A 20,075-nucleotide genomic window follows, 5' to 3' on the forward strand; every position below is an offset into this window, starting at 1 on the left:
CTCCAGATGGAAGATAACTTCCAGAAAGTTCACACACAGGTGCGTACAGAGATAAACACAGACACACGCACGTGCGTATACACACACACACACACACACACACACACACACACGTTACTAAAATGTCTTCTGGTATTCTAGATATGATTTTGCCATATCTAAAAATGCTTCTTTAGTAGTCTATATAAAGACAATGAGTTATTATTTTATGTTTTTGTCAAATTACACTATATTCAGTTATTTTTGAGGCACTTAATTTTTTCATTTCAAGACAGGTTCTTTCTGTGTAGCCCTGGCTGTCCTGGAACTCACTCCATAGACCAGGCTGGCTTTGAACTCAGAGATCTGCCTGACTCTGCCTCTCATGTGCTGGGATTAAAGATGTCCATCACCAGCACCCTGCTCAGTTTCTTCCTTATCGAGAGTTTTAACTGAAATAGTAACATAATGCCCTTGGTACAGTGCCTGGCACATAGGTAATGCTGAATAAATATTGAGTTTTACAGTTATTGTTGATAGGCTATTTCTTTGCCAGTGAGCCAATTCAAACCAGATTAGATTGTATTAAAGGCAGGTTTATTGAGAAGCTGTTCTCCAGTGGCAACTTCACTGGCTCAAAGGAGGAAGCCAGGGAAGCCGCCATGGTAGGGAGGAGGGAGAGAAAGTGCTCGATGCAGAGAGGAGAGGGAGGGAAAGAAGAGAGTGTAAAATGTCTGGACTATACAGGGAGGAGCCTCTGGGGGAAGGGCAGCCCCTCCCCTGGGCTAGAAAGTTCAGGGTTGGGGGCAGGGTATGCCAGGTAGGGACTGAGGAATGCTGGGAGAACCTGGAGGGCAAGTCTGTTTGATAGGTAAAATATGCACCTCAGTCCCTAGTCCCAGGTCCAAAAACAAACGATTATCATTGTTTGTAGTATTAGATAACAGAACTGGACCGTCAGGTGAAATTTACTGGGAAAAGCAGTTCCCTGTAACTCAAACAACAAAGGTCTGGCTGAACTAAAAAGTCAATTTGTTCATTTACAGTGAGAAGAGTGGCTGCCATGAGGACTGCAATTCACACACCCAGCTCAGAGTTTCCCTCAGGTGAGGGCAGTCCCTTAGGAAACTAGATGACATTAGAAGTTGGCTTGAGAAGTACCTGGGACAAAGCCAGAGAGGTGATGAGGTGACCGCTCTCTCTCTGTCTCTGTCTCTCTGTCTCTGTCTCTCTGCTACAATTTAACACTCCTAACTGCTAAAACAAGTCAGTCAGTCTCTCTCTCTCTCTCTCTCTCTCTCTCTCTCTCTCTCTCTCTCTCTCTCTCTCTCTCTGCTACAATTTAACACTCCTAACTGCTAAAACAACTCCTATACTCACTCTTCCAATCAACCAACCTTCTGACCTGGCACTGACTACAAAATAAGGCACCAGTCCTTGAGCCTGGCTTCTAAGATCCAAATTCATCTGTTCCATCAAGCCCTATTCCATTTTGTTTTCTCCTCCTGGTCAACATGACGGCTTTACTACACAAAGCTCTTTCCCTAAAACACACCAGGCTTTTCTCTTATTCCCAGCCAAGGCACACGCTAGGTCTCAGGAAATTTTCTCTCCCCTCTGAGCCTTTCCATCATTTCAGAGTATACAAAGACCTCTAAATTGCTACATTTGAATTACTATGTGCCTTTGTAGGTTAAGAGATAGAGACAGCTTCTCGAGCTAGTTCAGAGTGACCTGGGACTCACTGTGGAGCCCAACCAGTCTCAAGCATGTGACAATTCTCCTGGTTTCACTGTTTTTCACGTGTATATAAATATAGGCATATTGACTTAATTACCATAAATCTTATTTTTCTTAATATGATTACAAAGAAGATAAAGATCGCCTTTTTTATTTTCTCATAAAACAACACACTATTACACATATATTATACTCTGAATCTAAATAAGTCTATGTAATGCATTAATGACTGTTCTGGAATTTACTCAACTGGTCTGACACACTGTGACTTGTTACATCTGAACCTTAAATGTCCCCTGAAGTTGAAGGCATGGTCATGATACTGGGAGATGGTAGAATCCTTAAGAGACAGAATATAATGGGATGACACTAGGTTATCAAGTGTCTCCTCCCCACCCCAACTCCTGACCACTACGATGCGTGGCTTCGCTCTACCTCGTGTTTTCCCTGCAGGTCTCCACGATGTTCTGCCTTGATACTGAGTCAAAAACAAGAGAATCAACTTCTGAAACTGTGAGCCAAAATAAATCCTCCTTCCTTTTAAGTTTATTATCTCATATATTTTGTTATCCCCACAGGAAGTGACTAATACATTCTTCCCCAGACTCCTAGCATCAAAGCTTCTTTCAGTTCTCTCCTCTTTGGTTCTAAAAGTTGCATCACAAATTTCCTAATTGCTCCAGGAAGTGCACGCCTGACAAAGAGGCTTCTCTGTAAACATCTTTTTTTTCTGATTTCTTTCACTCCAGTAAGCATGAACCGAGCACCCAGTACAGAACTTTATAATTGGTCTTCATTTTCTGAATATCCCCCGTACATTAGGCGTTAAAATGTAGACATACTTTCCCAGAGTAATGCCAATTAACTGCTAAAACTGCTGCTAAGGGAATGTTAAATTCAGTAACTCACTAAATGGTCTTTGACTTTTCTTCCTAATTCTTAACAAATACCTTAGATGCCTTCAGTGTTCTGGGGTTGTGAGAGAGCTGAGCAGTAGCCATCGTGAGAATGAATCAGGATTCGTTCAACAACTCCAACCTGTTAAAAAAAAATTAGAGATTTTCCCTAAGATAATACTATCTTGTCTTTCCAAAGACAGAACTGAACTCTAAAACCTAAAATTAAAATCAAGTACAGTTAAGAACCGACAACTCCTCAGACTGTCCTGTCACGAGACAAATTTACCAAGCTCAATTTTGAAAATACAAAAATTTAACAAGTTCAATCTTGAAAATACAAAGAGAGAATGAAGCTAAAATAGTTCTACCTGGCCCTACCGAAAATTACAAAAATGAATCTGAATTATAAAAAGTCTTATTTTGAATTTTCCAAACATGAGCTACATAAGCTAACTGTAATTTTGCTAACCAATTTTAATAACCATTTGGGTTTCCACTACAAGCTTTTACTAAATCTGGCATAGAGTCTCTGCATTAAATTTCAAGAACCCAATAAAAACTGCAAGACAAATTATTCATTCCTAAACACATTCTCAGAAGAAAAGTAAGTTATAAGTCACCTAAACACTCGACAATGTGTCCCATTCATCTTTGTTGTTCCCTCAAAAAGGAACCGTCTTCTCGGTACAGCAGGGCTCAAAACAGTTCTTAGGTTAACTTGGGATTTGTTTACAAACTCAAAACCCACTCAAAAAGAGTGAGGAGATGGAGAATTAAGACCCTCATTACCAGGTTGGGAATTTAGCTCAATGGTAGAGCGCTTACCTAGCAAGCGCAAGGCCCTGGGTTCGGTCCCCAGCTCCGAAAAAAAAGAACCAAAAAAAACAAAAAAAACAAAAAAAAAAACAAAAAAAAAAAAAAAAGAAAGTCCATCCTGGCTCACCCTGGGCAATCTGTCACCTGTTATATTAGAAATTAAGGCACAAATCTGGAAGATTTTTGCAAATAAGAGGTTAGAATTATTCGGACACAGTGCCACAAGGTGGTGACAGAGACTAGTGAATTTAAGAGACTTAAACTCTTCAGCAGCACTGGGGACACTGCTACAGGGTTTCCACATGAGATCTACCTCGTGGTCCTGGGCAGTCTTTAAATGCTGTTTTCCTCTGTTGTCGTTATAGTGTAACTGTCACATCTGACCCAGAACACCTCCTTTATATTATAAGAAATAAGGAAGGAAAAGAAAGGTAGGTATAAGGGCTTTTTCAGCTCCAGTTCTAACTCATTAGAATATAACCTCCTACAGGGGAAACAATAAATATAAGGAATAATGGTTTTTAAATCACTTTCTATGTTGGGAGGATTTTAGCCAATCTCTTTACAATCACCAGACATTCCCGATGCATCCACCAATTAGACCACCACATACAGTTGGCACCTGCATTTTTAGAATATATGGGTGACCCATATTAAATTAATAGTACTGAAAAGCAATTCCACTAGGGCTGTTGAATCTGAGCGGGGATTAAAAATATTTATAAAACAAGTAAAATTAAATTTTATGCAACATAAATGGATATGTAAGGAAAGGCAGTCAACAATGCAATCTAGCAAAAACAGGCTTTGGAGTTATGAAATCTGTGTTCAAATTCGAATTCTGTTACCTAGCAGCTATATAACTGATTAAATTAATTCCTCTGAGATCTGGTTTCGCTTTTTTTGTAAACATAAATACAGAGCCAATGTTCGGGTCTTGCTTGCTGTCCATCTGGAGTAGTAACATAGGCCACGGGTTAAACACATGGGCTTCCTAACAAACCTGCCTAAGATCACATCGCAGGGTGCAGTTCACTATGTAACCCTGGACAAGATGTGGGCCTCAGTTTCTCCATCTGTACAGAAAAAAATGCATCAGTGACTACTTCAGACATTTCAAGATTAAATTTATTAAACTAATGTGGTATTTAGAACAATTTTTGGTGTACACTTCATTAAAGGTAAGAAAGCATGTTTGCTTTCAAAACAAAACAAAACAAAACAAAACACCTGTATATTAGTCTTCCTCCTCCTGGTGTTTGCCTGACTCAGCTGCCCCTCCCACTGCCCTCCAATCTTTTCTCCCTGCCTCTGTTCCTCCTGCCATCATGGTATTCCTCAAGTTTCTGTACTAGTAGTCTTCTGTGATTGACTGATTGATTGATTGATTGATTGACTGACTGATTGATTGATTGAGGCAGGGCTTTCCTATGTAGCCCTGGCTATCCTGGAACTCCCTCTGTAGACCAAGTTGGCCTTGAATTCACAGGAGATCTGCCTGCCTCTGCTCCCAAGTGCTGGGACACAAGTGTGCCACCACCACTCAGCTTTTTTTAAATTTCTAAACACAGCCACTAAACAAATATACTCCCACTATTTCAATTACTGTTTCTAGTCTAGTGATTTGTATATTCTAGTGATGTGTATATTCTCAGACCTGGTCATTCTCATGAGTTATTGATCTATGATTCTGCCCATTAGACAATTCCCACTTCGATGTTATTAGCATATCCAAATGCAAATTCTTTCCCCTCAAACCCTCTGTTTCCTAGCAAATGGCATCATCAAATACTTAAATCACTCAGTCTGAAAATGTATGACTCAACTCTGCCCTATTTCTTTGTTCAGTCAACTTAGTACTTCTCAAATGTGTCAACTGCTCACTTTCTCCACCACTGTTGCCTACTAATATTTGGGGGAGGGGGGGTCTTCTCTCATTGTTATTGAGGCTGCTACTGTTGTTTTTACAGGATCTCACTACATCCCAGCTTCCTGAAGCTTGCTCTATAGCCCAACAGCCTTGAACTTGACATGATTCTGCTGCCTCCACTTCTCAAGTGTTGAGATTACAAGTGTGTACCCTCGGGTTGGGGATTTAGCTCAGTGGTAGAGCACTTGCCTAGCAAGCGCAAGGCCCTGGGTTCGGTCCTCAGCTCCAGAAAAAAAAAAACAAACAAACAAGTGTGTGCCCTCACACTGGGCCTGTCATCTCTACTTCAGATCAGATCATCCTCATCTTTTGCCTGAATTGTTGCAACCCCCCATCTGCCTGTTGCTGTACTCAACCATCTCTGTTCTATGTTTTCAACCAGACTTTCTTCATTACAACCTTGATTATATATTATTTCCAAACTGAAGCCCTTACATAGCTCCCCAACTGTCATTGTTTTGAATATGCTTGGCCCAGGGAGTGGCACTATTAGAAGGTGTGGCTTTGTTAGAGCAGCTGGGTCACTGTGGGTTTGGGCTTTAAGACCCTCATTCTAGCTGCCTACAAGTCCGTCTTCCACTAGCAGCCTTCGGATGAAGATGTAGAACTCAGCTCCTCCTGCACCATGCCTGCCTGGATGCTGCCATGTTCCCGCCTTGATGATAATGGACTGAACCTCTGAACCTGAGAGTTGCCTTGGACATGGTGTGTGTTCACAGCAGTAACGCCCTAACTAAGACGCCAACTACCCTCAGAAAAAAAATCTAAACTCTTTCCCACCGATTCAAGATTTGCCTCATAACCTCCTCGATCCTTTCCCCTGGTAATTTGTATGTTCCAGTCATCTGTACACCTTTACTCTCTCTGGCTTTCAGACAATATTCTCCTGGCCTGACGTATCCTCTACTTCAAATTACTACCTATCTCCTGAAGATGCTTTAGTTTTTCAAGGAACAATACCCCGATTTCTACTACCACCTCTACCACGTTCAAATTATGTCCCCATTACAATACATAGTATATTGTATCTACTTTGTGTATGTGAATACCTACTGTGAGTTAACATAAGAGTAACATTATGGGCTGGAGAGATGACTCAGTGGTTAAGAGCACTGACTGCTATTCCAGAGTTCAAATCCCAGCAACCACATGGTGGCTCACAACCATCTGTGATGGGATCTGATGCCCTCTTCTGGTGTGTCTGAGGACAGCTACATTGTACTTTATAATAAATACATAAATCTTTTTAAAAATAAGGGTAAAATTATATCTGTTGAGCTTGTTTGCTTTTTTTAATGTTTTTTTTGGGGGTTTTGTTTTTTTTTGGTTCTTTTTTTTTTTTTCGGAGCTGGGGACCGAACCCAGGGCCTTGTGCTTCCTAGGTAAGCGCTCTACCACTGAGCTAAATCCCCAGCCCCAATGCTTTTTTTTTTAAGTGCTCAGCTTCAATGAGAGTTCTTGTCTCAAAAAAATGAGGCAAAGGAGCTGGAGAGATGGCTCAGTGGTTAAGAGCACAGACTATTCTTTCAAAGGACCCAGGTTCAATTCCCAGCACCAACACGGCAGCTCACAACTGTCTGTAACACCAGACCCAGTGAATCTGATGTCCTCTTCTGACCTCTGTGGGCACTAGGCACCCACATACATAAAGCAAAACATCTATACAAGTTAAAAAATAATAATACAAATACGAACATTTTTAAACACTAAGCAAGCGAAGAAGATAATAGCCATTAACATCTGACCTCCAAATACACATGCATTTCCAGGTGTATGAAAAGACACATGTGCACATTAAGTAAAATGTGCTGGGCTGGGATGGCATACACCTTTAGGGCGGCACTAGGGAGGCAGGGGCAAGTGAGCTCTTTGAGTTGGAGGTCAGCCTGGACAACCAGGGCTACACAAAAACCTGCCTCAAAAAGAAAAAAAAGGTAACAAAAAACATAAAATGCTAAAGGAAACTGAAGATCAGCAAGAGAATTTAGTTTGCCAAAGTTCTCCGTGAAACCTTTTATTAAGAGTACTTCAATAAATTATTAGCCACCATTTTTTTTTCTTTTCTTTTTTTCAGAGCTGGGGACCGAACCCAGGGCCTTGTGCTTGCTAGGCAAGCGCTCTACCACTGAGCTAAATCCTCAACCCCTATTAGCCACCATTTTAATGAATTCCATTTGTCCCTGATAATTCTGCTACTTCATGCTTGCTCGAACTAAGTGGTTCCTACTATATTAATTGGGTATCGGTTCATACTTTTTGCTTTTTAAAATATTTTTTCATGCTATTTCCATTAATCCATGTATTCAACGCTTACTGTGCAATTGCACTGTTCCATATAAAACATGGCTTTTGCCCCCAAGAAATGTATGGTCTGATAAAGGAGGAATTAAGCTATCATCTTAATAAAAATCTAAGACCTTTTAAGGGCAAGAACCACATTTACACTTTGCTTATCTGGTGAGCAGACAATGTACTGCCGGCCCATTTAATGCTCATATCGTGTGTGTACATCTAAATTTAGATTCCACATATGAGGGCAAACGTGTTTATTTGTCTTTCTGAGCCTGGCTTATTTCACTTAACTTAATGATCTCCAGTTCCAATTAAAAACATTAGAGCTAAATCGCACAGCCATTAAAATGGTGGAAATTCAAGGTCTAGCCGCCCATTTCTCCCCACCACATCACCACCACCACCACTTTGTTTAAGGTGTGAAAAATTTCACCATCCAGAGTAAGAAACCATGTTACCTGCAGCTTCCGGTCCTACTTGGCATCCCCCCAACACGATTATACTTCTACTCTGAGGGCTTTCGAGTTCCACGAAATACTTCCAAATCAAACCTCTCAATTAAAAAGAACAAAGAAGTCTGAACTCGAAGACCACAGAACCCACCCGAACGCCTGTCTCTGGAGACCCCCAGCGTATGGACACGCGGTGAGGCCTTCACCTCAGCCGAGGCCAACGGCTTTTCCCAGCATAAAGCCCGCCCCTTAGCTTTACGACTTTCCGGCCAGGCCACAGGAGTCTCTTCATGAATAATTCGTAACTCTTAGGTTTACCCCTTAGCCTGCCTGGCTCTACCTCATGAATATGCAAAATAGGGCAGAAGGCAGCCTGCCCACCCGGGCTGTGGGCGGGGCCTAGCCTACCCGGGCTGTGGGCGGGGCCTGCATTCTCTTGCCCTAAAAGTAAGTGTAGGGAGCTCCTGGAACCTTCGAGGGACTGCTGAATGTGTGAGGGGGCATCTGCTCTGGACCAGAACTGATTGAGGGGAGGCACGGTGTGGCTGATGGGGCCAGTACCCCGATGGGAATTCTCCAAGACCTGAGGCAGAGCTGGTATCCCTAGCTAGAGCCTGGAAAGGCTTGGGCTCAACCAGAGAGCTTTGCAGTCCTAGGGCACATCTTTTATCTCTTTCCTAGGCTTGGACCCCACTGTAATCTACTTCACAGTAGTGTTTAATTATGCGGCTAAAACTTGGCTATATTAACTTTTCTTTGAGCTTTGCCAATTTTAGCCCCGCCTCCCCTGATCTTTACCTCTCCCCCTCTCTCTCTCTCTCTCTCTCTCTCTCTCTCTCTCTCTCTCTCTCTCTCTCTCTCTCTCTCTCTCTCTCTCTCTCTCTCTCTTCTCTCTCTCTCTCTCCCCCTCCTTCCCATCCCCTCCTCCCACCTCTGTGTGTGTGTGTGTGTCTGTATACATGCGCGCGCATGCGCGCGCACCAAGGAATTTTCCAGAACAATTCTAAGTTCCATAAGCCTCCACAGTAGATTTCTCAAGCCTCTAAAATGAGTGAAATATTTGACAGCACTCATTATATCTCCATTGGAAAGCAAAAGAGAAGGGAGAGAAGGAGGAGGACAAAAAGGGAAATTTGGGTTGCTGAGAACATGAGTTTAAAACATAATGAGCAAACTGAATAAAAAAATACATATCAAAAAGAAAGGACATGACTGGGCCTGGGTATGGTGGAGAAGATGTAATGTAGACATAGCCAGAGGCAGAGACATCCGGGAGAGCCCAGACTGGACATCATCATGGGTCATGTGAGGAGAGGGGGTGGTATGGGCCCAAAGAAAAGGGGTAACCAAAATGGTTGGATTATATAGAGAAGAACCATCCAGCCTCTAGGTGGAGAGTTTAGGGTAGGGGGCAGGGTATGCCAGACAGAAGGGTCCTGGTTGGACGGAGGGATGCTTGGGAGAACCTGATGGCTATGTAAACTTTAATATGTTAAAAAGGGACCTCAGCCATTTGTCCTGGGTTTGAGACCTAACAGAAACCACAATCCAGATTTTTTTTAAAAAGTCTCTTTTTTCAACCCCTGCAGTACTCCTCTCTCCAATCATGACACTCAAGACAGGTTTCTAGACTGCCAGCAGTCCCTCCAGAGCAAAATCCCTTTCTAGTCCAGATCTGCTTGGATCCTGTACTTTCCAGAAATAACAACTTTTTATTTTGTTTCTAAGATCCTTTCCAGTCTCGAAATTAACTTGTTTCCTGGCTGGACCATTGGACTCCCCTCTATGCTGCTGTCTGTCTTTGTTCTCTATTGCTGTGGTAAGGACAGCATAACCAAAAGCAACTTGGAGGGAGACAGGGTATATTTTATCTTACAGCTTACACTTCATCATGAAGAAAGTCAGGAACTCAAGCAGGGCAGGAACCTAGAGGCAGGATCTGCGTGAGAGGCCACAGAAGAATGCTGCTTGCTGGCTTACTTACTCATGCCTGCTCACCTTGCTTTCTTACACAATGCAGGACAGCCCACAGCAGGCTGAGGCCTCCCACATCAGTCAAGAAAATGCCTCGGCAGACTTCCCACGGGCCAATCTAACTGGAGGTACCTCTTCCAAACCAACACTGGCTTCTGTCAGTTTGACCCTGCGTATGTGTGTGCTTCTATGCATGCACGCGTGTAACAAATCAGGACACTTCTAATTGTCATTTGCCTTGCAGTCAGAACTCAGCAACCACCATAATGTTCAGAGGCCTTCTTCCTTGCCTTTACACTAATGGCCATGTACAGAGCTATTTTCTTACACTTTTTATTATTCTATTCCTTTTTTGGCACTTAATAATGGGTTTCATTTCTTTCTTAACCTGTTCTTTCTATCTAGAATGTATGTGAGTGAAACAAGCTTCATCAGAAGATCTCTGGGTATTCAGTTTAGCGCCTGGCAAATAGTGGGCACTGGACAAGCATTGGGGGGGTCAAACATGCTGGTGTGTGCCTGTGATTCTCAGCCATTAGAGGGGTTGAGACAGGAGGACCACTCTGAGTAGCTTAGTCAGGCCCTGTCAATCAGTCAATCCTTTCTTTTCAGTGCCGAGAACAGGGTGCTCCCGAACACGTTGCCTGTGACGTCTCAGGTGCCTCAGTCACGGTTAAGAGTAGAGCTGAGTGGATCGAGTCTCCTGCCATCTTTGTTTTCTTCCTTATAAGGTTAAAATGAGTATGGCCGTTTAGTGCTGCCTGTATGGCTTCTCATCTCTATGCTCGGATGCTATTTTATTTTGGTTTCCAAGGGAGCATTCAGTAGGGTTATGGTCTGGATCTTAAATGTTCTCCATACACTAAAAGCTTGGTGGCCAACCTGTCATACCACTGGGAGGCGGTCAATCAGAGACTACAACATAATCATCATTAGGAGGCAAGAGTGGATGGAAGGAAGGAAGGAAGGAAGGTCACTATGGGAGGGCTGGGCCATAGCTTCTCTTCAGCTTCTCTTCCCTTCCCGGTAGCCATGATGTGGGTAAAATGCATGGTCCCGGGGCTGGGGATTTAGCTCAGTGGTAGAGCGCTTACCTAGGAAGCGCAAGGCCCTGGGTTCGGTCCCCAGCTCCGAAAAAAAGAACCAAAAAAAAAAAAAAATGCATGGTCCCTGTCATGGTGTGCTACCTCCCCTCAGGCCCAGAAACAAAAGCACCAACCAAACAGCAGAAATAGTGAACCGAAACACATCTGTAAGCGGTTTCTCTCCAGGACTTCAGTCACGCATGTGACGGAAAACTAAAGTCAGTGGCCGTGTGGTTTACCAGAGGCAAGAATCCTTCCTTGGAGCTTAGGGTAGATTAGGAAGCAGTTCTGGAGTCCTAGGAGTTTTAGCATCATAGAAAGGAGAAGCCAAATAAATGATTAAGAGAGCCCAAGTTTTGAATGAAGCCTCTGTGTGTGTGTGTGTGTGTGTGTGTGTGTGTGTGTGTGTGTGTGTGTGCGTACACACACACACACACACACACACACATGCGCACAGGCACGCGCGTGTGTTTACATATATATTTATGATTGCCAACTGTGCTGAGCTTCCGAACTTTCATCCTTTGGCAGCTAAAGAGAAGCCAATCAATATGAAACAAACTCCCCAACTGTAAGGTCCAAACACAAAACCCTTCTCCTTCTGACCCCATCCTGTCAACCTACAAAATATGGCTTCCTGTGTAAGTGGAATTTACTGTGGCCTTCGTCGCCACTCAGAGTTGTACATCAACCCCCCGGGCCCTTGGGGCTAATTTTTCTGACTGGTAGAGGATCTCCAAGTGGATTGAATGCTTCCAGAAAAGCCAGGGCTTAATGAGCTGAAACAGGAAGTGACAGGAAGTGACAGGAGCTGTGAGTGTCAGGCTGCTTTGCTGCTTGCTTGAGTGCCCAGACTAAGAAATGATGTCAAGGGGGACATCGAATCCTCCAGCATCATAGAAATAAATATCTGGCTACTTGGTTCTGTCTTCTGCTGAATATCAAGTTTTGATGGCATGTAAAATGGTGTTTCTTCTTAATCACTTAATATGGGAAGTTTCAAATAAAGAGATAGTTTTTGAAACTAGCTTTCCATGGTTGGCCCTGAGAATACCTGCACTGGTGGTAGAAAATGAGAGTTACCAAAAGATGATTTTGAATTCCAGGGATGCCCCATTGCAGGCTCAGCCCTGAGAGGTTGTTCTCTTTCTGGAACTCACACTTAACCAGTGATGATTATGTTGTAGTCTCTGATTGAGAGGGTTTGTAATTTAAGACTTAGAATTCTCAAGATCTTAGCACAGACAGAATATAATAGCGTAAGAAACACGAAGTAGGCTTTTAAAACATTTTTTCTGATTAAAGAAACAAGCGTCTAGTTCGCTCCTGCCAAGAAAAAGGCTAAGCAGCTAGAAACTGAGCCCTCACAGGGGAATGACCTACATCACTTTAGGGGGAGGGGAGTGTTTGCTGGGTAGTCTTCTTCCTGGAGAGCTGGGTCCCTGTGGGTCCCCTATTCCTAGTGCATGCATGTGTACAAGTGTCAGTGTATTCATGTGGATACCTTAGTTAAGGTTTTACTGCTGCGAACAGACACCATGACCAAGGCAAGTCTTATGAAGGACAACATTTAATTGGCCTGACTTACAGGTTTAGAGGTTTAGTCCATCATCCTCAAGGTGGGAGCAGGGTAGCATCTAGGCAGGCAGGGCGCAGACAAAGCTGAGAGTTCTACATCTTGATCTGAAGACTACTGGCAGAAGAATCCTTCTAGGCAGCTAGGACTAGGGTATTAAAGCCATGCCCAGTGACACACCTACTCCAACAAGGCCACACCTTTAATAGTGCCCACTCGCTGGCCCAAGCACATACAAACCATCTTACTTGTGTGCATATGTATACAAAGACACCAACACTCTGTCTCAGGTATCATTCACTCCTCAGGAGTCATCTACTTTTGTTTTTTCAGACAAGGCTTCTCGCTGGCCCGGGGCTTTCTAATTAGGCCAGGCTGGTTGACCAGCAAGCCCCAGGGATCTACCTGTCTCTGCCTCTCCAGCACTGGGGTTTCAGGCATGCACTGCCACATCTGAATCTTTTTATGTGGGTTCTGGAGATGGAACTGGAGTGTTTGCGTGGCAATAGCCTTACCAACTAAGCTATTTTCCCACCCCAGGAGCTGTGCTTTCAAATGTGCCAGGTACTGTGTTATCTTCGGTCCTGCGAAGACTCAGCATGGAGGGTTATGCAAGAAGAGGAGAACAGAGAGGAAACCGTACTTTCTAATAATTCGTTGATGTCATCCTTACTTTGATGAAGACTGCCTAGACACAAGACACATTGAACTCATATTTTGTTGTTGGGAGAATCTAAATCCAAGTAATTTTTCCGGGACGTACTCACATTAGGCATAATACGATTTATCTTTAGAAAGAAATATTGTAAATGTCCTTATTTGGTTACTTATTACTATTATATCAGTGGTTGTTTTTGTTTTTACAGTTCTGAAGATTACACCTAGGGCCTTGCACATGCAGGACAAGCACTTTATCACAGAGCTATATTCCCAGGCCTTGTATTATTTTAGTTTTTGTTCTGCATGTGTGTGTATGTGCAGGTGTGTGCATGTTGTTTTGATTCTGCCTGTATGTGTATGTGCATGTATGTGCTTGTGTGTGGAAGCCAGAGGTTGAGGTCATATGTCTTTCCCAATTGATATTCCCCTTATTTTTTTTTTTTTTTTGGTTCTTTTTTTCGGAGCTGGGGACCGAACCCAGGGCCTTGCGCTTCCTAGGTAAGCGCTCTACCACTGAGCTAAATCCCCAGCCCCTCCCTTATTTTTGATACAGTATATTCACGCATTTATCTGATTGACTGGCTAGCAGGCTGCTGGGATGGATCCTCCTGCTTCCAGCTCTTCAGTGCTGAGACCAAAGGAACACATCACTGTACCCAGCACTTTACATGGTGTTGGGGACATGAACTCATAAGCCGTCTTCCAGCTCTGATTTTTGAGACCTAGTTTCACTTAGGTAGCTAGGCTGGCCTTGAACTCACTCTGCAGCCCAAGGCAGGCTTTGAACCTGCCACTGTCCCCACTGACCCTCCCAAGTAGGTAGGATTACAGGCTTGTGCCACCAGGCTTACATTTTAGTTTATTTCTCTTCAATGATTCAATTGGAACTATTATCTTTTTGTGTGTTACCTTTTTATTTAAGTGTAGTGTGCATACATAAACCCATCTCCTCCTTTGCTGTTTTATTGATGTATTTATGGAATTTATTGATTTGAAGTGTACAAATCAACAGTGCTTAGTTTAGTCACAAAACTGTAACCATCACCTCCTACCTAATTCTGTAGTAATCTCGTCGTCTCCAAGAGGAAGCCCGGCCTACGGGCAGTCACTCATTGTTTCTCAGAGATGTCAGCTCTCTGATAGGAAGGAATCACAATATGGCTTCCTTTGGCTTCTTTCACGCAGTCTAATAATTGAAATATAATTTTCACCCTGGTAACACATATTCCTTTGGAAACTAATATTCAGGTGTACACAACATTTTGTTCGTATATCCAATTGATGTCATTTTGGTTGCTTACACCTTTTTGCTGTCCAGAATAATCCTGCTGTGAACAGGAATGTTCCTGGGCACTGGAAAGCACTAGTCCTTCATCACCCACCGACAGCAGCAACTCCGTCCATCTGCATATCGCCCTGCTGGTTTCTCTGTCGGTTCTTCTGTGTTATAATTGTGCTTTGCTGTGGTCCTACTGTGCCTTCACATGTGACATGATGCTAAAGCATGTTTTAATTTGCCTATTGGTTATGTGTATGTCTTTGAACTTCTTCTAGTTGGCTCGGTTCTTCCATAGCTCCTTGAGAGCTCTTCAAACAAGACTTTTGAGTTGATTGTCAGGTAAACTAGATCTCCGAAGATTTATCTTGGTCTTTTGGACCGTGGGTCCTTGTCTTCCATATGCGTTTTCTTGCTGGAGCATGACCATTTGAAGAAACACCTTGCCTCAGCGGCCTTTATAGTTTGTCCACAGTCGCCCAGCTGGAGGCTCTTTGCGCCTCTAAACTTCCGCTTTTTCTGGAGCCGCATCTCTTGTTGATTAAGCATCACTGTTTTGGAAGGGTCTCCAAATTCGAGCTTCTTGCTCCCCCTGGCGTCTGCACGCAGTGCTGCAGCTAGCTGCGTATGTTCTCTGATGAGGACAGAGCCAGCCGCCAGTGTCTCCTGCGGTATTTTAGGTGCTTCTGAGTTTACGGCTTGCACTTAGAATCAGACAAGATAAAATCAGTCCTTGGAAAGGGCCTCAGAGAGCCAGCCAGTTGGGCATACTTCCATTCTTTCCTTCCAAAAGAAGAAACAAAAACTGGGCACTTTTCCTGGTCGCACGGAGATGTCTGGCTCATAGGAAGACATAGAAGCAAGGGAGACGTACCTGAGTTCAGCTGCTCTTGCCCGTGTGCTTTGCTGGGTTCAGTGACTTCCGGTGAGGTTTCGGAGTTTTTATTAAAGCTGTATATTGTGATAAGGTCAGTGTCTCTGATCTGCTGCTTCCTATTCTACTATCTTGCCATCCTCGCTCTAGATTCTTTTTTTTTTTCCTTTTTCTTTTTTTCGGAGCTGGGGACTGAACCCAGGGCCTTGCGCTTGCTAGGCAAGCGCTCTACCACTGAGCTAAATCCCCAACCCCCTCGCTCTAGATTCTTAACTTTTGGAGTTGTGGTATACTGATAGTATGGTGAAAGCTGTAAAATTCCTACCTAAAAAAATAAATAAACATACATAAAATGTGAGATATAAGCCAGATATGGTGGTTCGTGTCTGTACTCCCAGCACTTGGAAGATCCAGGCAGAAGGCTCGAGATTTCCAGGCCAGCCTCAGCTTACATAGTAAGTTGGAGGTCAGCTTGGGTTAAATAAGATTCCCCCACCCGCGATGTGTGTGTGTGTGTGTGTGTGTGTGTGTGTGTGTGTGTGTGTTCGAGAGAGAGCCAGACAGAGAGACAGAGACAAAGAGACAGAGACAGAGAAAGGAGAGACACACATTTGGAGGGTGTTAGGTTCATATACAGGAGTACATTCCTAAGCATGTGCTCTGATTTAGAAACCTTGGTAGCCTGAGCAGTGAAGAGTTAAATCAGCAGGTTCCAGGTACTCAGATTACACATTCAGAAAAGGCCTCTCCCTTCACCAGCACTGGAAGAAGACAGCCTCTGGAGCTTTGAATATCCTGCCAGAGCCTTTATCTGCCTAGGGCCTCGGCCTCCATGTTCTGCATTTGGTCCCAGGAAGTTATGCTGACATTGAGACCTACAGTGGTCATTTAATAAAGATTCCGCCCGACTGTGTGAACTTCGATAAAAATCCTGGACTCCGAGGCTCAAGAAAGCTTCCTACTGAGTGACACTTGGTAGATCGTTGCTGAGAGAAACAAGTTCTCTCCCTGCCACCAGCAGCGGACAGCTGGAGGCTTGTGCCTGATTTCTTCTGGACTTTGCCCGTGCCCCTTTTCCCATTATGACCCTATTCTCTACCCCTTCGTTGTGATATACTTTAATATGAGCAAAGCAACATTTTCTGAGCCCCACACGCAAATTACCTTATCTTGGGGACCATTTACACTCTAAACCATTCACGCTGAGGTGACCACCCTGCCAGGCCCTCTGCAGGGCGTGACCTTCCTGTCACTCAGCACTTGCAGCATATGGAAGTTGATCCCAAGAGAACATGACTAGACGCGCTATGAAAGTCCAGGGATTCCAAGGTGAATAGGCTGAGACCTTGGTATCAACCTCCCCAGCTAATCTAAGTGGTAGAACTCTGCATACCGGTCGCATCTTAGCCTTCTTGTTGTGTCCGGGTTTTTCTCGCTCAGCACATCATTCTACTATAGACCCCGCCCCCTTTGCCTGGGCGGGGCACGCTCCAAGGCTACCAGTGGATGCTGAGGCAAAGCCGAGTGCTGAACCTTACTTTTCCTGGCAACTAAGCGCCTCAAATCTGCGCTCAGAAGCAGAGCAGCAATGTGAGCACAGGCTTCTCACTTTTTCTTTTGAGATTTCACGAAGAAATCTGCTCTTTATCATTCGTTTTAGCATCTTTCCCCTATGGAACGTATGATTTATTTTTCTTACTACCTCAAGAGCCTTCACCTTTCACCTATAGGAAGTTGTTTATCCCTCGCCCCCTACCCCTTTTCTCGACTTCTGTCTCTCAGCTTCTCTCTCGGACCTTTCTCAACAGAATCAGGAGCCGTCTTGTTTCTCCCACTCCGGTTTTGGAATTGTATGGTACCCGTGCTTTTGTGACAGGGTCTCACTCTATAGTCTAGGATCTCCTGGAAGTCACTCTGTGTAGTCCACACTCAAATTCCCAGCAGGCCTCTTGCCTGACTTAGCCTCTCTAATTCTAGGTTCACAGGCCACCCTGCCTGCTCCTTACAGTTGCGTCTTCCCAGTCTGTGACTTGTGTTCTCATTTTTCTGACAAGGTCTCTTGCTGAACAGTTTTCAGTTTTGAGTAAGACCATTTTTTCACTTCCAGCTCTCAGTTTGCTCGCATTGGTCCAAGGGAAGGGACAGGGCCAGGATGCAGCCTCTGCGAACGGACGTCTCATTTTCCAGCACCATCTATTAAGAAGACCCTCCTTCCTCCCACTAACTGCCATCACCTTTGTAGAAAACTTACCGCCTCTGAGTGTGTGACTCATTTTTGGCCTCCGTAGTTCTATTAATCTATATGTCTGTCTTACGCTCCTTCTGATTTTAATTTCCATGGTTTTACAGGTTAAGTCTTAGCTTAGTTTCTCCAGTTTCAGTCTCTTTCTTCCAGGTTGCTTTGGCTTCCATAATTTTAGAGTCGACTTGTCAATCTCTGCAAAATGACCTGCTGGGATTTTGACTGGGTTTGTGTTGAACCTTTAAATCGATTGGAACAGTTTAATATCTTAACAATTCAAGCCTTTTAATCCATGCGCGTGGATTATCTCTCCGTGTATTTATGTTGTCCGACTTCGGTTCCGCTCAGCGGTGTTTTGTAGTTTGCGTTGTGTAGGTCTTGTGATGTTTTAATTAATCCCTGGATGCTTCCTCTGTGTTAGCCGGCACTGCTAGCACTGTTTTTCCTTCATTTCAACCTGTAGCCATTCTTTCCAAGTATAGAGAAGTCCAATAGATTTCGAATTTTTATGCACTTTGTATGTTTTTTTTTTTAAATGGAGACCAATGAACTCTGAACATGCTGAAGTGGCCAAAGGGTTTCTTATTTTCTTTCTTTGAACTGGGTGCTCCTTCAATTTCATATTCATATGTGTCTGTCCTCTATTTTAGCAAGCACAAAGATATCCCATAATGCTTAATATTTGACATGGAGAAAGCCCTGCATTGTAAGTAGTTTTTTTATCTCAGTTTAGAGATAAGGAAACAGAAACCTGGAGCAATGGATTAATTACCAAACCTCACAGATAATTAAGTGCCCGGACTGGGAATGGATTCTGGTGTCTGGCTTTTGAGCCAATGCTCTACATCAGAAGTCCTGAGACCTTTTGGTATCTGGACATCTTCATAGTCTTAACAATGACTGAGCCAGTGTGTGCACAGGGAGAGACTGTGTGGCTAGGAAATGTTGATTAATTTTGGTGGACTTAACCACCAGATTTTTTTCCTTTAAATAATAGTATTTATTATCATATATGTTAAACATATTTTTTTGGTTCTTTTTTTCGGAGCTGGGGACCGAACCCAGGGCCTTGCGCTTCCTAGGTAAGCGCTCTACCACTGAGCTAAATCCCCAGCCCCAAACATATATTTTTTAAATTTATTTATTTAATGTATGTGAGTACACTGTAGCTGTCTTCAGACACACCAGAAGAGAACATCAGATTTCATTACAGATGGTTGTGAGCCACCATGTGGTTGCTGGGATTTGAACTCAGGACCTCTGGAAGAGCAGTCAGGTGCTCTTAACCGCTGAGCCATCTCTCCAGCCCAAATATATATTTTTACATTATTCTTTTATTGGATTTTTAAAAAGATTTATTTATTATTTATTTATTTATTTATTTATTTCATGTATGTGAGTACACTGTAGCTTTCTTCAGACACACCAGAAGAGGGCATTGGATCCCATTACAGACGGTTGTGAGCCACCATGTGGTTGCTGGGAATTGAACTCAGGACCTCTGGAAGAGCAGTCAGTGCTCTTAACCGCTGAGCCATCTCTCCAGCCCCTGTTGGATTTTTTTTTTATTTCAAATGTTATCCCCTTTCCCAGGTTCTCTCCCCTCCAGAAACCTGCTATCTCCCCCTACTTCTATGAGGTGCTCCCCGGACCACCACTCCCTACCACCTCCCTGCCCTGACATTCCCCTACACTGAGGCATGGAGCCTTGACAGGACCAAGGGCATCTCCTCCCATTGATACCCGACAAGGGCCATCCTCTGCTACATATGTGGCTGGAGCCATAGGTCCATCCCTGTGTACTCCAGGGGTAGAATCACCAGATTTTTATGTTTGCCATAGAGCTCCAGATTGAAATAGAAACCCAAAGGCAGACTCTTTTTTTCTTTTTTTTTTTTTTTTTTTTTTTTTTTTTTTTGGAGCTGGGGACTGAACCCAGGGCCTTGCGCTTCCTAGGTAAGCGCTCTACCACTGAGCTAAATCCCCAGCCCCCCAAAGGCAGACTCTTAAATGTGCCACCCTCCTCTCATAATCCATGAAGGATATGCCCCAGCTGTCCCAGCAGAAGCCTTAAATTGGGCAGTTTTGAATCCTAGTAGAATCAGACTTTGAGCCTTGAATTTTTTATCTTTTCCTAGAAGAGCAATATACAGGGCTCTGTTGAGATGCTGGGCAGAGCAGTGAGCCACGCCTCCAGTCAGTCATGTGACCACAGCAGTAACCAGCCAGCCCTACAGTGTGAGGTGTGGCTGAACTCTCATCTGTAGCCTCGGCATAGTA

The 20,075-nt window shown here is 43.7% G+C and overlaps 1 protein-coding gene across 8 annotated transcripts in view; it reads right to left on the bottom strand.

Moving 5' to 3' along the window:
* The window catches only part of Hormad2 (HORMA domain containing 2), an 85,461-nt gene extending 76,574 nt beyond the window's left edge, over positions 1 to 8,887 (bottom strand). For 2 of the 8 annotated variants that reach the window (NM_001017501.1, NM_001401619.1), the window contains exons 1-2: positions 8,115 to 8,322; positions 2,670 to 2,757 (exon numbers count right to left, since the gene is read on the bottom strand). In NM_001017501.1, coding sequence (NP_001017501.1) covers positions 2,670 to 2,720 — 51 coding nt within the window. In that variant the 5' untranslated portion in view covers positions 2,721 to 2,757; positions 8,115 to 8,322. Of the gene's footprint in view, positions 1 to 2,669; positions 2,758 to 3,747; positions 3,831 to 4,437; positions 4,511 to 8,114 lie in introns of all 8 variants that reach the window. The other 6 variants (XM_008770341.4, XM_008770342.4, XM_063273477.1 and 3 more) reach the window with 6 other exon arrangements.
* Between the last annotated feature and the right edge of the window lie 11,188 nt (positions 8,888 to 20,075).

This window comes from Rattus norvegicus, chromosome 14 (genome assembly GCF_036323735.1).
Source record: "Rattus norvegicus strain BN/NHsdMcwi chromosome 14, GRCr8, whole genome shotgun sequence".
NCBI lineage: Eukaryota > Metazoa > Chordata > Mammalia > Rodentia > Muridae > Rattus > Rattus norvegicus.